Below are 19,734 nucleotides of genomic sequence, written 5' to 3'. Positions count from 1 at the left end.
TCTTTTAAACCCACACAGCAGCTCAGGACTGCTCTGACTTCCCCTTTCACCCTGCCATTAGGAGCCATTAGCGGAACTTTAGCCCATCCCAGCAATCATAGAGGACAGTGGCATGCTTTCTGTATGGTAACCTTCTCCTCTCTGTTACCTGTGAGCTTCATCTTGTTTTTACTTTGATTCTGGTTGCCTCATTATTTCCGTCTCACTTCCTCCCATAGATCATGTCTATCTGTTAGAAGTTAGACTGGAGCACATGTGATGTGTACATCTCAAGCCTGGGTCAAGTGGCTGAAAGTGTCCATTAGCATATCAAAGCAGACCTGGCCACCAGGTTCGCCCAGCATCCCTCAGTCCCTACCTGTTATGGCCTATGGCTGGCATCTCCCACCCTCTACCCTGAACTCTCCATCCAAAGGGCTGGGCTGCCCTTCCATATATAATCCACCCATTTTGGCTATTCCAGTATCTCCGTTTTTTAAAAAAAACTTTCTTTTGGTTTATTCTTTGTGTCTTCCACTTCATCTTGATCCCCTTCATCTCCCTGTTCCTTCATATCAGCTCTCTGCACTTGTACCCTCTCCCCAAAGTAAAATAAAGAGAAAAAAAGAAAAATCTTACAATGAGTCAAACAGTTTACCCTTTAGTCCATGGATCTTTACTTGCAAGTGTTCATTGCAGAGAATGGTTTGAGGCCTCTGGTTTCTGCTACACTATCGATACGGGGTCCTCATTGGTATCCTCTTTGATATCCTATTGTTGCCCTGTGGCATGGAGATCCTGCAGTTTTGGGTCTACAGGACCAACCCCTTCATGTTCTCCAGCAGATCATAGATAGGGTGGATGTTGGAGTGTGCCAACTCCTCATTCTGAGCCTGGGTAGTTGCAGGATAGGTCAGCCTGCTGGCTCTCCCTGTCCTCACCACCTGTGTGAGATTTCCTGCTTTCCTGCCTCTAAGGTTGGCTCTCCCACACCTACACGAACAAGGCCATCTCTACAATGTTTCCCAGTTGAGGTGCAGGGGCCACTCACCTGAGTGCTGCAGGTGGTGAGGGGCAGGGACAGCTCTCCTACTTGACACAGGCAATGGAAGTAGAAGGGGGAGGGACTCTTTCCCTGGCCATGCTACCATATGGCAGATGAGGGGCGGGGCCAGATCTCCCAAGCTCTCAGGCCTATTCACCTGCTCCCATCAATAGTGAGGTGCAGGGCCTGCCTTCCTAAGTGTTGCAGCTGGTAATGGAAAGTGTCAGTTCTCTTATCTGCCATAGCAGGGGGAGGGTATCTTTCCCTCACCCTCACCACCTCATGTATGCCCAAGCTGCCACTCATGGTTAGCAGCTATTGTCTTACCCCCGCCCCCAACCTGGCCCAGCACAGTCTGGTCATGTCCACTCTGGACTCTCCCAGATGTTCCTGCCTCTGCCTATGTTCTCTGTTTTGTCTGCAATAAACTTTCTCCTCCACCATACCTAGGAGCTGTCTTGTCCTTTGCTTTTTCTTTTTTTTTTTTCTTTCCAGTGACTCACCAGCACACCAATCCCTTGTTTTCCAGGCTGGCTGAGTCATCCGTGGATCTGAATCTCAAGCTGATGTGCTGGCGATTGGTCCCCACCTTAGACTTGGACAAGGTCGTGTCCGTCAAGTGCCTGTTGCTGGGGGCCGGCACCTTGGGGTGTAACGTGGCAAGAACACTGATGGTGAGTTTGGGGGCCTCGTGGCAGCTGTCTAGCGGTGCCTCTTGTTCTCTAGCATGATTGTCTTCCATCTCCTAGATCCCCTTGTGCCTCCCTCCCACTCCTTTGCTCTGCTCAGCATTTCTGTAGTCCTTAGAGCAATCTGTAGTCATAGTGAGACAGAGAATGCCCCTCCAGTCCCAGTTAGTCCCCTTCCCACAGATAGTCAGATTTCACCTCATACATGAGGATGTTATCAACCGAGGCCAGGAATTGTCCCGACTGAAGGAAATCGAGGCCATTCGCTGGTCTTGCCACTTCTCTGTCCATTTATATTTATAAAAACTGGCTCATAGAATATACAAAGTTTTCTTTGTAACTTATTAGTCCAACTTTAAAACTCTGTGATTCCATAAAACTGAGGAAATATGGGGACTGTAGAGATGGCTCAGAGGTTAGGACCACTGGCTACTCTTAGAGAGAACCTGTGTTCAGTTCCCACACCCACACAACATCTCACAACAGCATGTAACTCCAGCTCCGGGAGACCCAGTACCCTCTTCTGGCCTCCTTGAGCATTGCATGTCTCTACTTACACACGTGAATGCTATGCATAAAATAAAGAAATTTTTAATAAGCTTTCCAGAAATGTTCTTATCTATGAAAATGCCATGGCCTCAAGAAAACACAGACTCGTCTTGTGAGGTGGGTTGGAAGCAGGGTTTCTCCAGCGTGGAGAAATACTCTGAGGATTTTCTTCATTGGAGACAACTTGCTGGTCATTTTCAGGAGTTAACTGAGATCTAAAATGAGTTTCCAGAGGAGTTGATATTTATTCTTAGTTACTCATTAAGAGAAGCCAGAAACACCCAGGTGCTCACTAACCCTGAAACTGCACAGTCACGTTCTAGCTCTGTGAGTGAGCACTGCTCTGATAGCTCATGATCTAATGACTGGGAATCTAGGCCCAGGCATGTAATTATTTTGTCTTTTAAAATGAAGTTGGCATTCTAATGATCAAAACCTGAATTTGCACAATTCACTTTCTGCCGTTTCCTGTATTTTAAGTTCCCCAGCTGCTCAGAAGCAAAACTATTCCTAGAGACTTCTAGAAATGTGTACTGGGACATACTCCTCAGGAGTGTACCATGGTATCCTCTTTCCATGCAGGGCTGGGGCGTCAGACATGTCACATTTGTGGACAATGCCAAGATCTCCTACTCCAACCCTGTGAGGCAGCCTCTGTATGAATTTGAAGATTGTCTTGAGGGTGGCAAGCCCAAGGCCCTGGCTGCAGCAGAGCGGCTCCAGAAAATATTTCCCGGAGTGGTACGTTGATGATTTGGGGGTGGGGGACAGTCATGTTATTCTTCCTGTAAACTCTAAATGTTTAAGTCCTGGTGATCCCGGGGAATGAGGCTCTGTAGTATTAGTGACTGAAGCTCAGACATGTGTTACTTCCTACCAGACAGGCATCGTATGATTGCCTCACCTCAGTTATGGCTTTATAAAAACTCTACAGAGATGCTGAGGAGAGGGATCATTGGATAAAGCATGTAATATTTTATGTAGGCATGAAGACTTGTGTTTGAATCCTCAAAACCCACATAAAGCCGGGCATAGAAGTATGTGTGTGTAATCCTGGTGCTCCCATGGTGAGAAAGGAGGCAGAGACAGGAGAGTCCCCAGAAACTGGACAGCCAGCTAATCTGACATGTGCAACAGCAAACCACAACCAAAAGACCCTGTTCAAGCGAGGTGGAAGGTGAGGACGGCCTTCTGAGGTTGTCCTCTGAGTTCCACATACACACCATGGTGCCTGTGCACTTGCATGCACATGCATCCATACTTAAACATAATAGTTCCACACCCATGTCAACAGACATGCACGTGCATGCAAAACAAAACAAAGAAAACTAAAATACAACTGGAGTTGAGCTGTAGCCCAGTGGCAAAGTGTTTGCCCAGCAAGCATGAAGCCCTGGCTGCCATCCCAGCTCTGCACAGCTAGTAAATGCCTCTCATGCAGTAGAAATAAAGGAAGAAGTGAAGAAGTGTCTTTTGGAACTCTGTTTTCATCTTGCCTGGCTGTCAAGGGATTTCTGGTGGTGAAGATGTAGGGTATTAGTTTAGTCTGGTAAGACCACATGCTGGCTGCTTAGCACCACTCTTGGAACTGTGCTGACCTTAGGTCTGTGTAGAGAAAGACTGCTTGGAAGCTGACTTCTTTGCTGTGTCTCCTGCTATTTTTGAGTCATGCTGTTTATACGACTTTAGAAATACCCGGTGAAAGACTGGTCATTTACTCTCCTACTTTACTTTCTCTTTTTGTTGTTGTTGTTGTTGTTGTTTTGTTTTTGTTGTTTTGGGGGCGGGGGTGAGACAGGATTTCTCTCCGTAGCCCTGGCTGTTCTGGAACTCACTCTGTAGACCAGGCTGGCCCTGACCTCACAGAGATCCACCTGCCTCTGCCCCCGAGTGCTCCACCATGCCCGGCTCTAGTTTGCTTTCTTGTGCTGTGACAAAACACTGACCAGAGCCGTCTGGGAAAGAAAGGGTTTGTGTAGCTCACACATCCTGATCACAGTGCGTCACTGAGAAGTCAGGAGCTCAGGCTGGAGCAGACGCTCCCCACGGCTTGCTTAGCCTGCTTTCTTGTACACCCTAAGACCACCTACCCCAGGTAGCAGGACCCACAGCTGATGGGCCCTGCATCATCTTCAACCAAGAAAACAGCCTAGTGACATGGTAACAGGCTAGCCTGGCGGAGGCAGTTCAGTTGAGGTTCAGACTGACAAAATCTAGCCAGCACCCTCAACTCACTTGAGTGAAAAAGTAAGTTTTGAGATGTGTTTTAAGTCAAAAGAGTATACCTGTAGAATACATGATCATTTTACCCAACAGGAGACACATTAGCGACTTTGAGGCTTCTGCTTATACTTAAAGTGGTAGAAGCAGCACCCTCAGCCCCAGCCATGGAAATACCTGCCTTCTAGAAGTTTCCTCCTTTAACCTCTCAATATTGATTTGTCTGTTCCCAAAGCCTCCTGTTATTCATGGCTTTATTTCACAAGTGCCCTCAAGAGCATCAGTTTTGAATGGAATTCCATAGCATTGACTGAGTAGCCACTGCGCACCAGCTATGTGTTGGCTAGAAACAGCCCCACCCTTGAGACATTAGTTAGGTGTCTGCTGGCACAGTGTGGCATGGTGGCATCCAGCTGTAAGTCTACACCACAGGTACCCAGGCTGGCTGTGTTAACACTAGGCAAGGCTGGACTCAGCTTCCAGTCTGCCCCATATGTGATTGTTTCAAAATGGAGACTTGAGGAGCCACAGTCTTCTGGTCCTGCAGTTCTGAGGGAGAATAAAAGGCTAGAGAGTCTCATGTTGACCTCAGCACAGCACACCACCTCCTCTTCCCATCGCTCAAGCGAGTCACAGTACCAAGCCCAGGCTCGGCAGCTTTAGGCAGTGTATTCTGTCTTCCCAGTGCGAAGCCTGCCAAGTTCTGTGGAAGAAGGCACAGATCTGCCCTTCTCCCCTGGATTGGACAGGCATGCCACCTGGGAGCACAGTCTGTCCCTGGAGATGACTGCGGATCAACCATGGGCCCATGAATCTGTTTGAATCTTAGCTCTGCCACAGTTCCTGAGCTTTTGCTGACTTTCTTACCACCCGCTGCGATCATCTTTCCAGTTAGTGTTTTGACAACTCTGGAAAAGCCAATGTTATCAAACTTGCCTGTGGCCAGTGGGATGCAGAAGACTGAGATGCAGTTTGTGGTCCAGGCACACTTTGCTTTCTGTGGAAAGTGAACATCCCTGGCTGTGTTACACCTGTGGCTCTGAGCTTTATTCTCAGCAACACACACATAAAGACAGATACACATCTAAATATACTCAGACGGACACATACAAATGACTGAGGAAGTGCAGAAGGTGGAGAGCACAGGCCCAGATATGTGAAAGAGCAGTAGCACCGGGCCCCGAAAATTTCTGGCTGTAAGTGATGTAAGTATGACCATTGCCTCCCTAGGATGCCCGCGGGTTCAACATGAGCATCCCCATGCCGGGACATCCTGTGAATTTCTCTGACGTCACGCTGGAGCAGGCCCGCAGAGATGTGGAGCAGCTGGAGCAGCTCATCGAGAGCCATGATGTCATCTTCCTACTAATGGACACCAGAGAGAGCCGGTGGCTTCCGGCTGTCATTGCAGCCAGCAAGCGGAAGGTGGAGTGTGTCTAGAGCTTAGTGAGCCACCCAAGAGACAAGCGACCAAAGCCTGCCCTCCCCCAGGAGGGAGGGTGATCTCTGTGGCCTTGTAATCGTAGCCTTCCCTCCCCCTGGAAGGAGGGTGACCTCTGTGGCTTTATGAGTGTGTTTTACTATTTTCTTAGCAATCCTTGCAGGGGCTACTGTTGGTGTATATGGACGTCAAGGGCTTGTGCTGTAGGATGCTTTACTAAGTATGCAGTCGCTATCAGGGAGATTTTCAAAGAATGGTAATTAGAAAATTCCATATTATAAGATAGGAGTATGTGAATCTTAAATGTTACAGCTCTGTGTAAAAGCATGCATGTCTGCCTCTACCACAGCCCACCCCTCATCTGTCCGTCAGTTGTTGCCACCTGTCATTCATCTGTCTGTCTATTGTGTATGAGACAAAGGAGAAGAAGGGAAGGGAGAGAAGATGCAAGAGGCAGTGCCCCAGAAGTTTCTGGACCGCCAGAACTCTGTCAGGGGTGGTTTTACATTTTCTCCAGCGTGCCATTTCTTGATTATTTCAAACTTTGTATGTGACCAAAAATTATGGAGAATGACAAAAATCACAACCAAGGAAAGTTCTTATAATACAAATGAAGAAAGCTTCTCTTAAAAACCCACATGGTGGGCATGACATAGTTTACAAATCGCGTCCCAGTAAAACTTTCCGAGAACTAAAAGGAAAGGGCAGAGTCATGCAGGCACCCACCAGCTGTTCTCCACGCCTCTCTCCTGGCAGCTGCATGACCTTGGGGCAGAGGGGAACTCCGACCTTCTGTATCCTTGTCTATAAAAGGCAGTGCTTGTAGGGGGTTTTAAATGAGATGGTTTGTATTAGCATCAGGTCTCTTGCAGGTTTCAGTTGGCTGGTTACACTAGTTTAGAAGTCTAGTTACACTCACATGAAAAAGAAAGCAGTAAAGGTAGGCGCATATAAGCTTAGCCTTGACTTGAAGTCTGTCTGTCCTGACACCCTTTTATTCCTTCTATGTAAACAGCTGGTCATCAACGCTGCCTTGGGATTTGACACCTTTGTTGTCATGAGACACGGCTTGAAGAAACCCAAGCAGCAGGGAGCTGGGGACCTTTGCCCAAGCCACCTTGTGGCACCTGCTGACCTGGGCTCCTCACTTTTTGCTAACATCCCTGGATACAAGCTTGGCTGCTATTTCTGCAATGACGTGGTAGCTCCGGGAGATGTAAGTTGAATTCCATGATTACAAACAGCTCTGCTCAACATCCCACGTGTTGGGGCAGGATCCCCTCAGGGCTGATTAAAGATCATCCCACCATGAGCCGTGATTGGCACCCTTTCCTGAATGGCCGAGCCACAGTCACTGCATGAATGTGGCCACAGCCATGTGACAGAAGCTGAGTAAAGAGCTTTTGCATGGCCTGGTTCCTTAGAGAAAGAATTCCACATATGAGAGACTAAAGCCCGAGGTGCTGGTCCAGCCCTTCTACTGTATCCTCAGTGATCCAGAAGGCCTCTTGTTCTCTGTGACTGTAGAACAGGGCAGGGCACAGGCCGGTCACACTGTCAAGAAACTTTGCTTTTCAGGTAAACAGCAAGTGTCCTTTTGATTTGGTTTGGTTTTTTAAGTATGTAAAGTATGCCTCTTACAGTATTCAAGAGCTGCGTAGAATTTAAAAAATGTATTTGTTGTTTGTCTGAAACTGAGCGCTCAACCATTCCTCATGTATTTAATCTGACAATCTAGGTGAGGAAGCTCATCTGTCCTGGGGATGCTCAGTGTTGAGCAGGTGGAGTGTGAGGTAGCCAGGAGCCTCTCCGGCTGGGCCAAGTGAGGCACAGTGAGCTCGCTAGGAGGCCTATTTAGTCTGCTGGAGCAGTCATTCCTCAGGGGTCCAGGGCAGACATGTTCTCTGAATTGCCCTGTCTCCCCTTCTGCTATTACGAAACCCAGTCTGCTCTCTGCAACAACTGACTTTTCCTTTCCCCACACAGAGGAGAGCTGTCATCTTCTCTTGTGTGAGGAAGGAGGCTTAATGATCTTCATCAAATGCTAGAACGTGCAGCTTGAATTATTGGTCAGTGGTTGCCATCAAGCAGGGTTGAGGGCAGGACAGCCTTGTGTTTTCATTCCATGAAATTTTTGTAGCATCAAATGACTCCAGGATTTGCCCCCATTTAGAAGGTTTGATTCTGTGGGGTTGACCCAGTGACAGCTTGAGCGTGGTGCCAGGTCATGACAAATGCTTGCAGTTTTGCAGTTAAGTCCTCAGACTACAGCCATGGTGATGAAGAATGTGCAGGAACAGAGGACAGCAGGGTAGAGATTGTGGCTCCTTCTCACTCTGAGCCATTACCTCAGGGACAATGGCAGGACAGGGTCACCAGCTACTCATGATTGTTCCTCCCTGTGATTCAGCCCTCATCTACAGGAGCACTGGGTGCAGAGCCACCATGAGGCCATGCTGCTGATGGTTAATGTCTCCATCTCTGTCTCTTAACAGTACGCATCCTGTCAGCATATTGCCTCATTTAATTGCATACTCTGCTCTATTATGACCCTCCCAAGACACGATGGGGCGAGGCTGCCTGGCCTTTGTCAGCTACACCAGTCTGGTGGAATTTTCATCTTTACCGTGGAGTTTCAGGTTCACCTAGGGCTCCCTAGACTAGAATAGTCTCTACATGTCAGTGATTGTTTCTCTTTAGTCAACCAGAGACCGGACACTGGACCAGCAATGCACAGTGAGCCGCCCAGGCCTGGCCGTGATTGCAGGTGCCCTGGCTGTGGAGCTGATGGTTTCTGTCCTGCAGCATCCTGAGGGGTGAGTCTGGAGCCCAGAGATGAGGGTTTGAACTAAGTGCTTGTCTGTAATCGCTGGGCACTGTCTCCCTCAGGCTCTATCGGCCTCCCTCGGCCTCTTGGCTTTTCTGACTCAAAACAAGACTGAGAAATTCTTTCACCCAAGTACTCAGCCTGTGGTTTCTGGGGTATGCCCTGTGCCGTTCTTGAATTATTATGAGTTTTCGGACAACTGATAAGGAAGACATTGGTAAGGGCATCTATCTTTCACGCTTCTCTTCTATTGGTATATTGTAGTTTTCTTAGCTCTGGACACTGTAACTGTATATACTGTATAATGTGTATACTATATATATATTATGTGTATAATGTGTATACTGTGTATACTATGTATGTAATGTGAATACCGTATAATGTGTCACTGGAATTATATCAGCTGCCTGTGACCGAGTTCTGTGTCCAGGGACTTGGTCAAATAAAGTTCAAAGTCCACAGTCCAAGGTGGGTCCAGAGGCTCAGCCTGTGCCACTCAGCCTCCCTCACCTGTGAACACAAGATGCTGCCATGCACTCCGTTATCACATCTGTGTGACGGTGCCTGCTCACAGGCAAATAAGCCTTTGCTTTAATAGCAAACTAAAAGCCATCGGACTTGAGACTCCTTTCATCAGTTTTCTGAGTTTTTTTTAAATTACTAGATTTGTTCTTGGATGATTTCATACATGTTTATAGCATGACTATAGTGCTGACTGCTCTCCCTTCCACCACTGCCCGTCTCCCTGTTCTTCCCTGTAAATATCTTTCTCATATACACGACTTTTTGTTTTGTTTTGGGACCCACTGAGTTTGCCTGGGGCCAGCTGTGTTACCATGGGTTTTGGGCTATGCACTGGAGCCTGCTGGGCTCAGCAGTGGGTATACTGCTCCATACTGTGCCTTCCTCCTTCCCAGAATCCATCAGTTGGTGATAGCTCAGCTGAGCGGTAGGGCCCCTTTGTTACTGTTCTCCGAGAAGCATTTTCAGATGACTGTAACTTAAAACAACACCACACCTTTTAGCTACAGAATGGACAGAATCCATACGACAGATCACAGGTAGCATGAGGGAAGTCACTGTCCCTTTAACCTGCTGCCAGGGACGGGCGTCACAAATAGACGTTTGTTGCTATTGGGATCTGACTGGTGTGCGTGTCCCAGCTCCTGTTCCACCTCAGCACCTGCCTTGCCGCTTCTCTAGAACTCACTCTCACCACAAAGCTCACGCCTGTCCCCGGTTCCAGCCTGGCTTCTCTGGCACATTCATTTCCTAGGGACGCCCCGGGAAGGATGAGTGCACAGGCCAGCCTTTCCCTGTCTTCCCAGGGCAGGCCTGGTGCCTTTCCCTGTTGGTCCTGAGTGTAGATCTTACCTACTTGTTGCAGTTTTCAATCCAGGGCCGTTGGCTGACTTGACATCAGCATGCCCCTGCAGTTCTTAGCTTGGACTTTCTAAGTGCAGCCTCCCCCACTCTGCAGAGCCCGTCAGGCTCACATCAGCTCACACCCTCGACACCACTATATGCTGTTTTGGTTGAGTATTGAGTAGTCCCAAGACCACTGTTTCCTGTGCTCCTAACACTGACACAGCCATTGCTTTACTGTCATGGCAGCCTTAGACAATGGGTAAGCCACTGACTGTCTCCTTGAGTCCTTTTTGTTGTTGTTGTTGTTGTTGCTTTTTGTTGATTTTGGGGGGGTTGTTTTTTTGTTTGTTTGCCAACAGCCACATTGGTGTGAGCTGTCCCCCAAAGGCCCTTTCCAGAAAATGCATCCTTTGATTCACCTAGGAAGGAGTGCTAAGAAATCTAGCTTTGTCAGCTGGGCCTGTAAAACCTCTGAGTAAAGCTCTAAGAGGTGGAAGAGGAGGCTGAATGCTACCAGCAGTGTCTTCACATTTATTTTTGAAAATTCTTTACATATTTAAGCCTTAGAAGATATTGTTACATAGTTAGTATTTATTTAGTTTTTGTTATCATATTTTAATTCTTCCTGTGTCTCCAAACTTGTGGCTCCAAGGCATTTTCTTCTGCCTATAGAATTACCTTAAGCATTTCAGTCTTTATCTGAAAATGTCTTTGTGATTAAGAGGTTTCTCAGTTGATGGAATTTTAGTCTAGCATCTTCTCTCTCTCTCTCTCTCTCTCTCTCTCTCTCTCTCTCTCTCCTTTTTCTTCTTCTCCCTTCCTTCTTTTTCTCTGCCTTCTCCTCTCCCCCCGCCCATCATTTCTGGATATTGAATTTAGGCCTCACACACACTAGGCAGGTCCTCTACCATGGTGACCCAGTGCCAGAGTCATCTCTCATCCCTTTTAGCACCCCCTTTGAGTGGTCTGCCTCTCCTTGTGGCCTCCCTCAGTGACTTTGGGGCAGTCCCCCTGCTACAGCTCATTTGGGCTGAGCCTTCTGCAGCTTCTGGCACATCCAGCATGTGAGTTCCATCTGCGGTGTGAATTTTCTGCCCTGTCCCCTAGATCACCACACTTTCCCATGCTCTCGTCTCCATGCTCTTTCTAAAGACTCCAGACTGTACTCTGTCTGCTCCCCCGGATCCTTGTTCTCTCTGTCTTCTCTTGCTTCAGCCCATTATTTTCGGTTGGCTCATCCGCCCCTGTGTAGATTCTTTCTTCTCTGTGCCTGGCAAAGGTTAAAACCATCAAGGTTTTTAGTATCATTGTTACATTTCAGGTCTAGACTTCCCATATGATCTCATCGCACGCAGCTCTCATTCTCCACTGAAGCTGTGATTTCGGCCTGAGGGCAAACAGGTGCCCGTGCTGAACTACAGACACAGCAGTTCACTCTCAGACGTTTGTGCCAGGCCCCGCCCCAAGAGAGTTGTAACTGCCGACTGCGCCAATCCCCTGTTGAACCTATGAGGGGAAACTAGTAGTTGGGATTTGGACAGAGTCTCACTGTAGATCCAGGGCTTGCTCTGAACCCATATTGCCCCTCCCACTCTGGGTGGTCCTCAGTCTGCCTGTTGCCAGCATTACAAGGTCACGCCATCTCACCTTGCTTCTTAGTCCTGTTTCTGATGGCAGAGCTAGCTAGGCTTGGTGTCTAAGACCCAGACGGCTATTAAGTGGCATCCAGGCTGCGACTCTGGAATCTGCGCTAGGTGTGCCACTGTAGTGCAGGTGGAGAGGATGGAGTTAGAATACACTTTTACTCCATCCAAATTGAATTCCAAGAAAAACAATGCAGAAAGCCACAGCAGTATTCTGCTTGTCACATGACTCAGAGGGCCCCAGTGGCTAGTAGGCAAGGCATAAGGGAGGGGGATGAGCATAAAGGGGGGAGTTAAGGCCTTAAGGCCTTCACAGAGCAGTGAGAGCCAGTGAAAGGAAGGAGTGGAGAGGAAAAGGAGGGGGAAGGAAAGAGAGAAAGGAGGGGGAAGAGAAGAAGGGAAGGAGGGAAACAGGAATGAAGAAAGGAAAGAAAGGAGGGAGGGAGGGAAGGAAAGAAAGGAGGGAGGGAAGGAGAGAGGGAGGGGAAGAAAGAAGAGAGGGAAAGAAGGAAAGAAAGGAGGAAGGCAAGTCTTGCACTTGGCAAATTCATCTCGCATGCCCCTGTTGTACCATGCGTCCTCTTCCATTTCACAGCTAATGGTTAAGCTGCTTGGCTAGAGATACGACAAGCTCGCTCTCATCTTTCCTACTCCATGCGGCCCATTGTTTTAAAGACTGCCTTTCCCTCCCTGCCGTGGAATGAGTTTCCCACTAGCTTATGAAACGCAGCAAAGGGGCATTTGGTTCTAACTCTTTCCAGTGCCCCTGATGTTCTCTCATGTATTCTCCGTGAGCACACGTGAGCTGAGACACCCCTGCTTCCCTCTTGCAGGGGCTATGCCATCGCCAGCAGCAGTGATGACCGCATGAATGAACCTCCCACCTCTCTGGGGCTTGTGCCTCACCAGGTGAGTGATTTGGAAATGAACTTGTGGTCCTGCTCCAATCCTCTGATGAAGGGGAAGGTGGGGTCACCGCCTCCTCCCGCCAACACAGCTCGGACAGCTGAGGCTTCAGAGGGGCATTCCTTAAGACATGGAGAATGTTTTGTTCAGGGACACTGTGGGGAGGAAATGAACCCATGGCACTGCCTGACTTAGATGTGAAGCTGCTGACCAGACTCCATCATGCAGGACAAAAAGAAGGGATGGGCTTTGGGCCAGCCAGACATGGGTCTGTCTCAGCCCTGCTGTGTGTGGCCTTCCCTGGCCCGGTCTCGAAGCTTCTCAGGGCCTTGTTTCCTGCCTACAAATCACACTAAGCTAGCTCCCTGGTGGGCACAGAGGCTAGGCTGACGGGTGCCAGCCCAGCGGATGTGGAGTAGTTGGCTAGCCTTCAGTGCCCAGTACCCTACCTGGGCAGGAAGCCTTTCTGGGCAAGCATGGGCAGACCGTTAGCCGTGCCACCCAGAAGCAGGACCTTTACAGAACATAACCTGCAGGGTTCATGCCTGAGGCTGAAAAGGAAGACACTGGGCTGAGGCCCGCGGGTCCTGGATCTCATAGTCTGCACGCCACCTTTGGGAAAGGGAGGGCAGTTTCAACGTGACATTTCGAGAGCTGTTCTCTACTGTCCCATGCATTCACTGTATAACTGGGAGGTGTCCTGCAGATCCTGCCTGATAAACTTATTTGTTCGTTTGGTGCTGGGATGAAACTTGAGGGCCTCAAGCATACCAAACATGAGCTCTGCCACTGAGTAGTCAGCAGAAGGCGGAACCAGCCCACCACCATGGAGAGCCAGTGAAGCTGCGCTCCAGGCCCACTGGTGTTCTCTCAGAGCGTCTGTGGGCAGAGCCCCGGCCTGCACCGTGGCTCCTCAGCCTCCAGCTCTGCTCTGTCTCTCTTGTCTGCACCACCTCATGTCTTAAACTTGCTTTCCTAATCTTAACCTGTTCATGTCAGGAAAGTAGAAGCTTTAGCCAGGGTCCAGGGGTACCTCTGCCTCCGCTTTGGAAGCCATAGAACCCCAGGAAAGGTAGCTTCCGCTCAACGCCCCCAAGTGTGGCATTTGTATGACCTGAAGTCTTTTTCCACAGATACATTCCCAGCAGGGCCTGGTAATACAGTAGTCGCCCTTCCCCCACCACACACAAGCCTGCTGGCGTCCGGGCTGACCTGGCTGCTCTCATTCACGTCTTCTCCAGGTCATCCTGCCTCCTTTCCTGCCCTGGAGCCTGGTCTTCATCTCTCTTACCGATTTCATGCTGACGAGGGTCTTAATTAAATTTTCAGTCATGCCCGTGCACTGGCTCCTTCCTTTAAGTTAAATTGCAGCCTCTGTTGCTTTCTCAGTGCTGAGGCCAGAGGGCAAAGCACCCTCCCTAGAAGGGTGGCTGTGGCAGATGCATGTGCCTGTGTTTCCCAAGTGCTATGGCAACTCATCCCTCGATGGGCATTCATCCCTGACGAGCGAGCCTGGCAATTGCCTGCCATTCACTAAGCCTTCCAGCGTTCCCTTCCTTTGCAGTTGTCTGAAGGGCTATTTTGGTTGTTGGCCATCTCTTCATTTGGCCTTTTCAAAGGCTGAAGAATAAGGCCACCGTATATGGTAAAAGCCCTGTGTGTGTGTGTGTGTGTGTGTGTGTGTGTGTGTGTGTGTTACTTATTTGAAATTTTAAGCTTTTATTTTTAGCTACATTCTAAAAAGGAAAGTGGAAGAAGAACTTTAAAATTAATTGGAGTTGTTCAGTCCCCATTTAAGCAATTTTTTTTCTTTTTTCCCAAGAGGAGGGCACTCTATTTGTGCAACTGTGTTTGGATTAGGGAGCATCATCTCCCTAGAGCTGGGCCTGGCAGTATACTCATCATCCTTCCTCCCTCCTCCCTCTCCTTCCCTGCTCCCTTTCCTACCCTTTTTCTCCTTCCTTCCTTTCCTCCTCTCCTCCTCTTCCCCTTCCTCCCTCTCCTTCTTCTCCTCCCCTCCTCTCCCTCCTTCTCCGTCCTCTGGAGACAAATGGTTTCCTGTTGGAGGGGAGCTGGCTAAGTCCCTTTGTGTGCTTTGCTTGTAAAGAATGACCTGTATGGCTCTGGCTCGTTTTCTCAGTGCCCTTAGGAGAGTGCTTGTTAATCTGCTCCAGTGGAGTGAGATGCCTAGAAAGCCCCCACCCCACCCCCAACACCTCCCAAATGCCATTGTGTAACGGAGAACATTCCTTGACTTCTCTGCTGGCCTCTGAGTGGGACCTGGGAGGCCACTGGCTTGCTCTGCTTCTCCCTGTGGGTTCACAGGCAAATTGACCCCGTTCAGATACTGTCAAGGGACTTTGAAAGACTTGATTAGTCCCCAAACGAAGTCAGCTAAATGTTATAGCTGAAGAAAACGGGCACTGAACTTGAAAACCGTGAAACCCCACTTGATGTGAGAAAACAGGCTCTTTGGGTGGCGGATTTTTTTTTTTAAACATTCATTTGTTTTTTTAGGCTCTGACCCAACCCATGGGTTAGTAAAGCTACTTTGTCTTTGAGGAGAGATTTTTTTTCCTCAAAAAATGTATTGTATTAATGCTTAAACTACATACAGATACATACAGATAATGACCCAAATCATTAAATGTTTAATCCAAGCCCTCAATATTGAACACACACACACACACACACACACACACACACACACACAGAGTGTCAGACTTTGAACTTCCTGAAAATGGATTCCTACAATATTCCTCCTTTAGTCAGGAGTCTTTAGCAGACAATTTTTAGATTGTAGTTCTTAGCAAAGAATTACTATCCATGCCTTTGCTTCCCACCGACCTGCACCTTTCTGAAGAGAATGGTACCCAGGCATGATGGTCCAGCTTGTAGTCCCAGCAGTTAGAGGTGGGGCAGACGAGTCGAGAGTTCAAGGCTCTCTGGGCCACTTAATAAGGGTCAAAAGTGAGCGTGGGACGGAGGTGGCTCAGTGGATAGGTTTCAGATTCTTAGCACCCACGTAAGTGCAGGGTGAGCATGGCTGCCCACCTGTAACCCCAGCACCTGCACTGGGGGAAGAGACAGGAGGTTTTTAGAGCATTTGGCTAGCTAGACCAGCCTCACCATGGAGCCTTGGGTTCAAGTGAGAAAGTCTGCCTCCGTGATCAAGGTTCCCACTCACTTGCACATACCTGTATGTACGCCTGCACACCTGTGCATCACACACACGGGAGCAAGAGACGGGAAGCTTGTTGCTTTAGTCACCTCATCTTCATGGCAGAAGGTTGCGTCTTAGATCACAGTACAGGACTGTGAAGAAACAGAAGCCTGAGGCCACATGTTCACTGTATCCTCAATCAGGATACAGAGAGAGACTGTTGGGGTCCCTGCAAGCTGGCTTGAGGTGAAGGTCAGCACCACCTGGGCAGGTGCTGGGCCCAAACTCCTAGAATCTAACAAGGGGTTGTTTTTCATGGAGGGCTATGTGGAAACTCCTTGCAAAGTACATCTCTAGAGCAGAGCACTGTGGCCTTACAAGATGAAGAGTTCTATTGGCTGCTGAACAGTGCTCAGGGTGAGGGTTTAGGGAGAAGGATTTATAATTAGCAAAAGGATAGAGTCTATTGATGGAGGAGGCAAAGTACATGGGGCCTCTTTCATAAGGATGGATTCTGTTCACTGGGAGACAAAGCACAGGATTAACCTAAACAATGCTCAGGATTTGGGAGGATTCAGGTGACGGCTTCTCCACAGACTAGCAGGTCAGCAAGTTAGACAACATCCACTCCAGCCTTCTGGGTAAAAAGGTGTCATTACCTTCTCTTGAAGAAGAACAGCCTGCATGTCTGACAGTTCTGGTCCCTCCAATGTTTTCCCTCATCCTACAAGAGATGAATGCTGGTGCTCTAGGAGCCCAGGCCATGGGATGTGCTACCCACATTCAAGACAGGTCTTCCCCTTTCAGCTAAACCGCTCTGGAAACTCCCTCACAGACATGCCCCAGGTGTGTCTCCTTGGTGACAACCTCACAGACATGCCCCAGGTGTGTCTCCTTGGTGACAACCTCATAGACATGCCCCAGGTGTGTCTCCTAGGTGACTCCCTCACTGACATGCCCCAGGTGTGTCTCCTAGGTGACTCCCTCACTGACACACCCCGAGGTGTATCTCCTAGGAGACTCCAAGTTCAGCCTTGTTGTCCACAACAATTGACCAACAATTGACCATAGTTATCTTTCCCTGGCTTCTGAATGGTGACTGAGCACTACAAGACTTTGATAGAGGCCTATTCAGGTCTTGTAAAATGTACAGACCTCTCTTGATACTCGAGGAAGTTGGTCTGCAGGTCCCTAAGAGAGCCTGACTGACAGAACTTAGTAGCCTGTGGTCTGATGACCTGCCACAGGTGTCCAGACACCCAGGACCTGTTTTATCTTGCAGACTGAGCAGTTAGCATTTTTGTCTTTGGGGAATGCACTTCTAGCTCTGAAGTAGAAGTAAGGATAAGTCCCTGAGTGCATGTGCCCTGTGCCTGAGTGTGTGTGTGCCTTTCCCCTAGGTCTGCTCTTGGAAGCCCATGATTCTCTGGGGCGCTTGAGTTCTTTTTTTTTTTTTTCTTTTTAACTCTTTGCAGAAAAGCAAAACTAGGGCAGGACATGAGCAAGGCTGGCCTGGGAGGCCTCTGAGTGAGGTAAGGTAGGGAGGGAGCTGGAGGCTCAGCCACTGTTCATTTCCTGTCTGCTAAGGCTCTGATGCCACTCTACCCAGACTTCAGTCTTCTACTTTTTTTTTTTATTAAGATTTAATTTTATTGTTTTAATTGATGTTGGTGTGTGTGTTTGCACACGTGCACATACACACAAGAACACAAGTACCCACAGAGGTTAGAGCTGTCAGATGCCCTGGAGCTGGGGTTACAGCCAGTTGTAAGCTGCCTGATATATGTGGGCTTGGGTAATCAAATTCAGTTCTTCAGGAAGAACATATGTGCTCTTAATGACTGAGCCATTTCTCCATCCCCAGGCCTTCTATTTTTAAAAAAGTCTCCTTATTTTGGGGTTCAAGGATGCTCAACTCTTGTGCCCTGGGAGATGAAGACTGTTTCCTTAGAGGAAGCCTAGCCAAGAGCTGTAGCCTAGTAAAGAACTTCCTTCCTCTCCCTCCCCTCGGGTTCCGTGGCCCTCACCTAGGCAGTGACAGGAGAAGTGGGTGGTTCACAGTTCTACTGTGTTGGCTGCTGTGGTTTCTGACCTGGCCATGCTATCCACCTTCTCTGCCCAACCAACCAAGCAGGTGCTTCCCAGGCACAGATGTTCAGGGCACACTGGGATCAGAGATAGCAAGGAAGTACTCATTCTTACTACAGTCTGAGAGTAGACAACCAGACCACAAGGGTGTGGTAGGATCTCCATCCAATGGGAAGTATCTGAAAGCTAGGGTGGTCCTGGGTATATGATCTGACTACACCCTCATGCTGTCTGCCTTCTCCTTGGGCAAGTGTCCCATCTCCTCTGAACCTCATGTTTCCTGTCTGGGGACAACTTAATAAGGAGCCCCCGAGAGTCACATATAGATTGTATTTATTAAGCACTAGCAGAGTTTGGGGCACATGAGATAGTTGCCTGTGCTGGCTTTCTTTCTCTTTCCACTTTTTATTAAAGTGGAAGTTTATCTCCAAAAAGGAAATTAGAATCCTAGAACTCGGGAAACAGTGCTTGCTACATCTCGAGAGTTAGCTGTATCCTGCAATATTTTTCTAAAGATGATGCTGGCTGGCTTCCAGCGTAGCTCTTTGGTCCCTCTGTGGCTCCACTTCAATAATGAGAGGCAGCAAGGGGTGGGAACGGAAGCTGTTATCTGAAACAAAGACCTCTGCAGTGTGCCCGGGGCTCACTGTTGCTAAACTCCATCTTGGCACAGAATGAGATTAAGACTCTTTTCCAGCATCCAGGATCGATCTGGAGTTTGGAGCACGTTTTTATGCATGCAGACTCCAAGCTCTAGCAACCTTGCCAAGCTTGAAGGGAGCTGCTGCAACACCCGAGTAGTAGGGCTCCCGAGGGGCTGTCGGGGCACCTTTGGGGTGACCATTTGTTCCTGGGCAGTTGATTTTAGGGTCCCACTGAGGCTAAGTGGGTTTGGCACCAAAGTTAGCTTTACTGAGCACTGATGGAAACATGGCCAGGACAGTGGTTCAGAGAGGAAGGCCCCCTCCTTTTCTGATCTATTTATTTTGTATCCAACCGGGCAAAAGCCACTGAAGGGCAAAAGCCACTGAAGATAATTGAATTCACCTGAGAGGTGTTACCATCTGCGTTTTCCTTTCCCATTGTGTTTGAATTCCTCCTCCTCTCCCTCTCTCCTCTCCCTCCTTCCCTCCTCTGTGCATTTCAGCTTTTCCACCTGAATTTTAGAGCCAAAATAAACCAGAAATGAGATTCCTGGCTTTACGCTGTAGTGCTTGTAAGGCTGTGCCATTTCCCCGAGTCTTGGTTATCTCATCTGGAACGTGGTGGAAGGTAACAGGACGGCAGTGACGCCAAGATGAGCTGCCGCAGGACAGGTGACCTGGCACGGAGCCTGTGCGTGTGAATGCCCTGCATCCTCACTTGGCATGACGAGGTACGCCTTGTCTGCTGCGTGGAGAACAGACCAGAGGTAGGAGGGCCCTGGTGTAAAACTGGAGTCACTTTAGCTAAAATTACAACCACCCAATTGAGGTGCCCATCCCTGCTCTGCCATCGGTCCGAGCCCTTCCAGAATAAACCAGCACAGCCCAGAGCCACCACAGGAAATTTCCAGGGCTGTGGTCATTGTAGATGCAGCACCCTGAGCTAGGAAGGAAGACTCTGTGGTGGCACGTAGCCAGGCCCACTCCCTGAACTAACCTCTGACGTTTGCCTTTGCTTGGTGTGTTTCCTGAAGGTCCTTGTATGCCTGGTGAAGTGTGGGCACACTGCACAGGCAGAGTGCTGAGGCCTCCAACACCCCTTTAACACGCCCTTCACTCATGCCGTGTACTTCCTGCCTGCTACTTCCCATCTGCCACTCAGGGCAGTGTCT

General features: G+C 48.9%; 1 protein-coding gene across 5 annotated transcripts in view; it reads left to right on the top strand.

Annotated features, from left to right (window-relative positions):
* Positions 1-19,734, top strand: part of Atg7 (autophagy related 7) — a 217,714-nt gene that overhangs the window by 59,971 nt on the left and 138,009 nt on the right. For all 5 annotated transcript variants that reach the window (XM_038318653.1, XM_038318649.1, XM_038318648.1 and 2 more), the window contains 6 exons: positions 1,554-1,698; positions 2,845-3,003; positions 5,713-5,907; positions 6,939-7,139; positions 8,624-8,739; positions 12,595-12,670. In XM_038318653.1, coding sequence (XP_038174581.1) covers positions 1,554-1,698; positions 2,845-3,003; positions 5,713-5,907; positions 6,939-7,139; positions 8,624-8,739; positions 12,595-12,670 — 892 coding nt within the window. The remainder of the gene's footprint in view (positions 1-1,553; positions 1,699-2,844; positions 3,004-5,712; positions 5,908-6,938; positions 7,140-8,623; positions 8,740-12,594; positions 12,671-19,734) is intronic.

This window comes from Arvicola amphibius, chromosome 2 (genome assembly GCF_903992535.2).
Source record: "Arvicola amphibius chromosome 2, mArvAmp1.2, whole genome shotgun sequence".
Taxonomy (NCBI): Eukaryota; Metazoa; Chordata; class Mammalia; order Rodentia; family Cricetidae; genus Arvicola; species Arvicola amphibius.
This window is presented reverse-complemented; position numbering and strand designations above follow the sequence as displayed.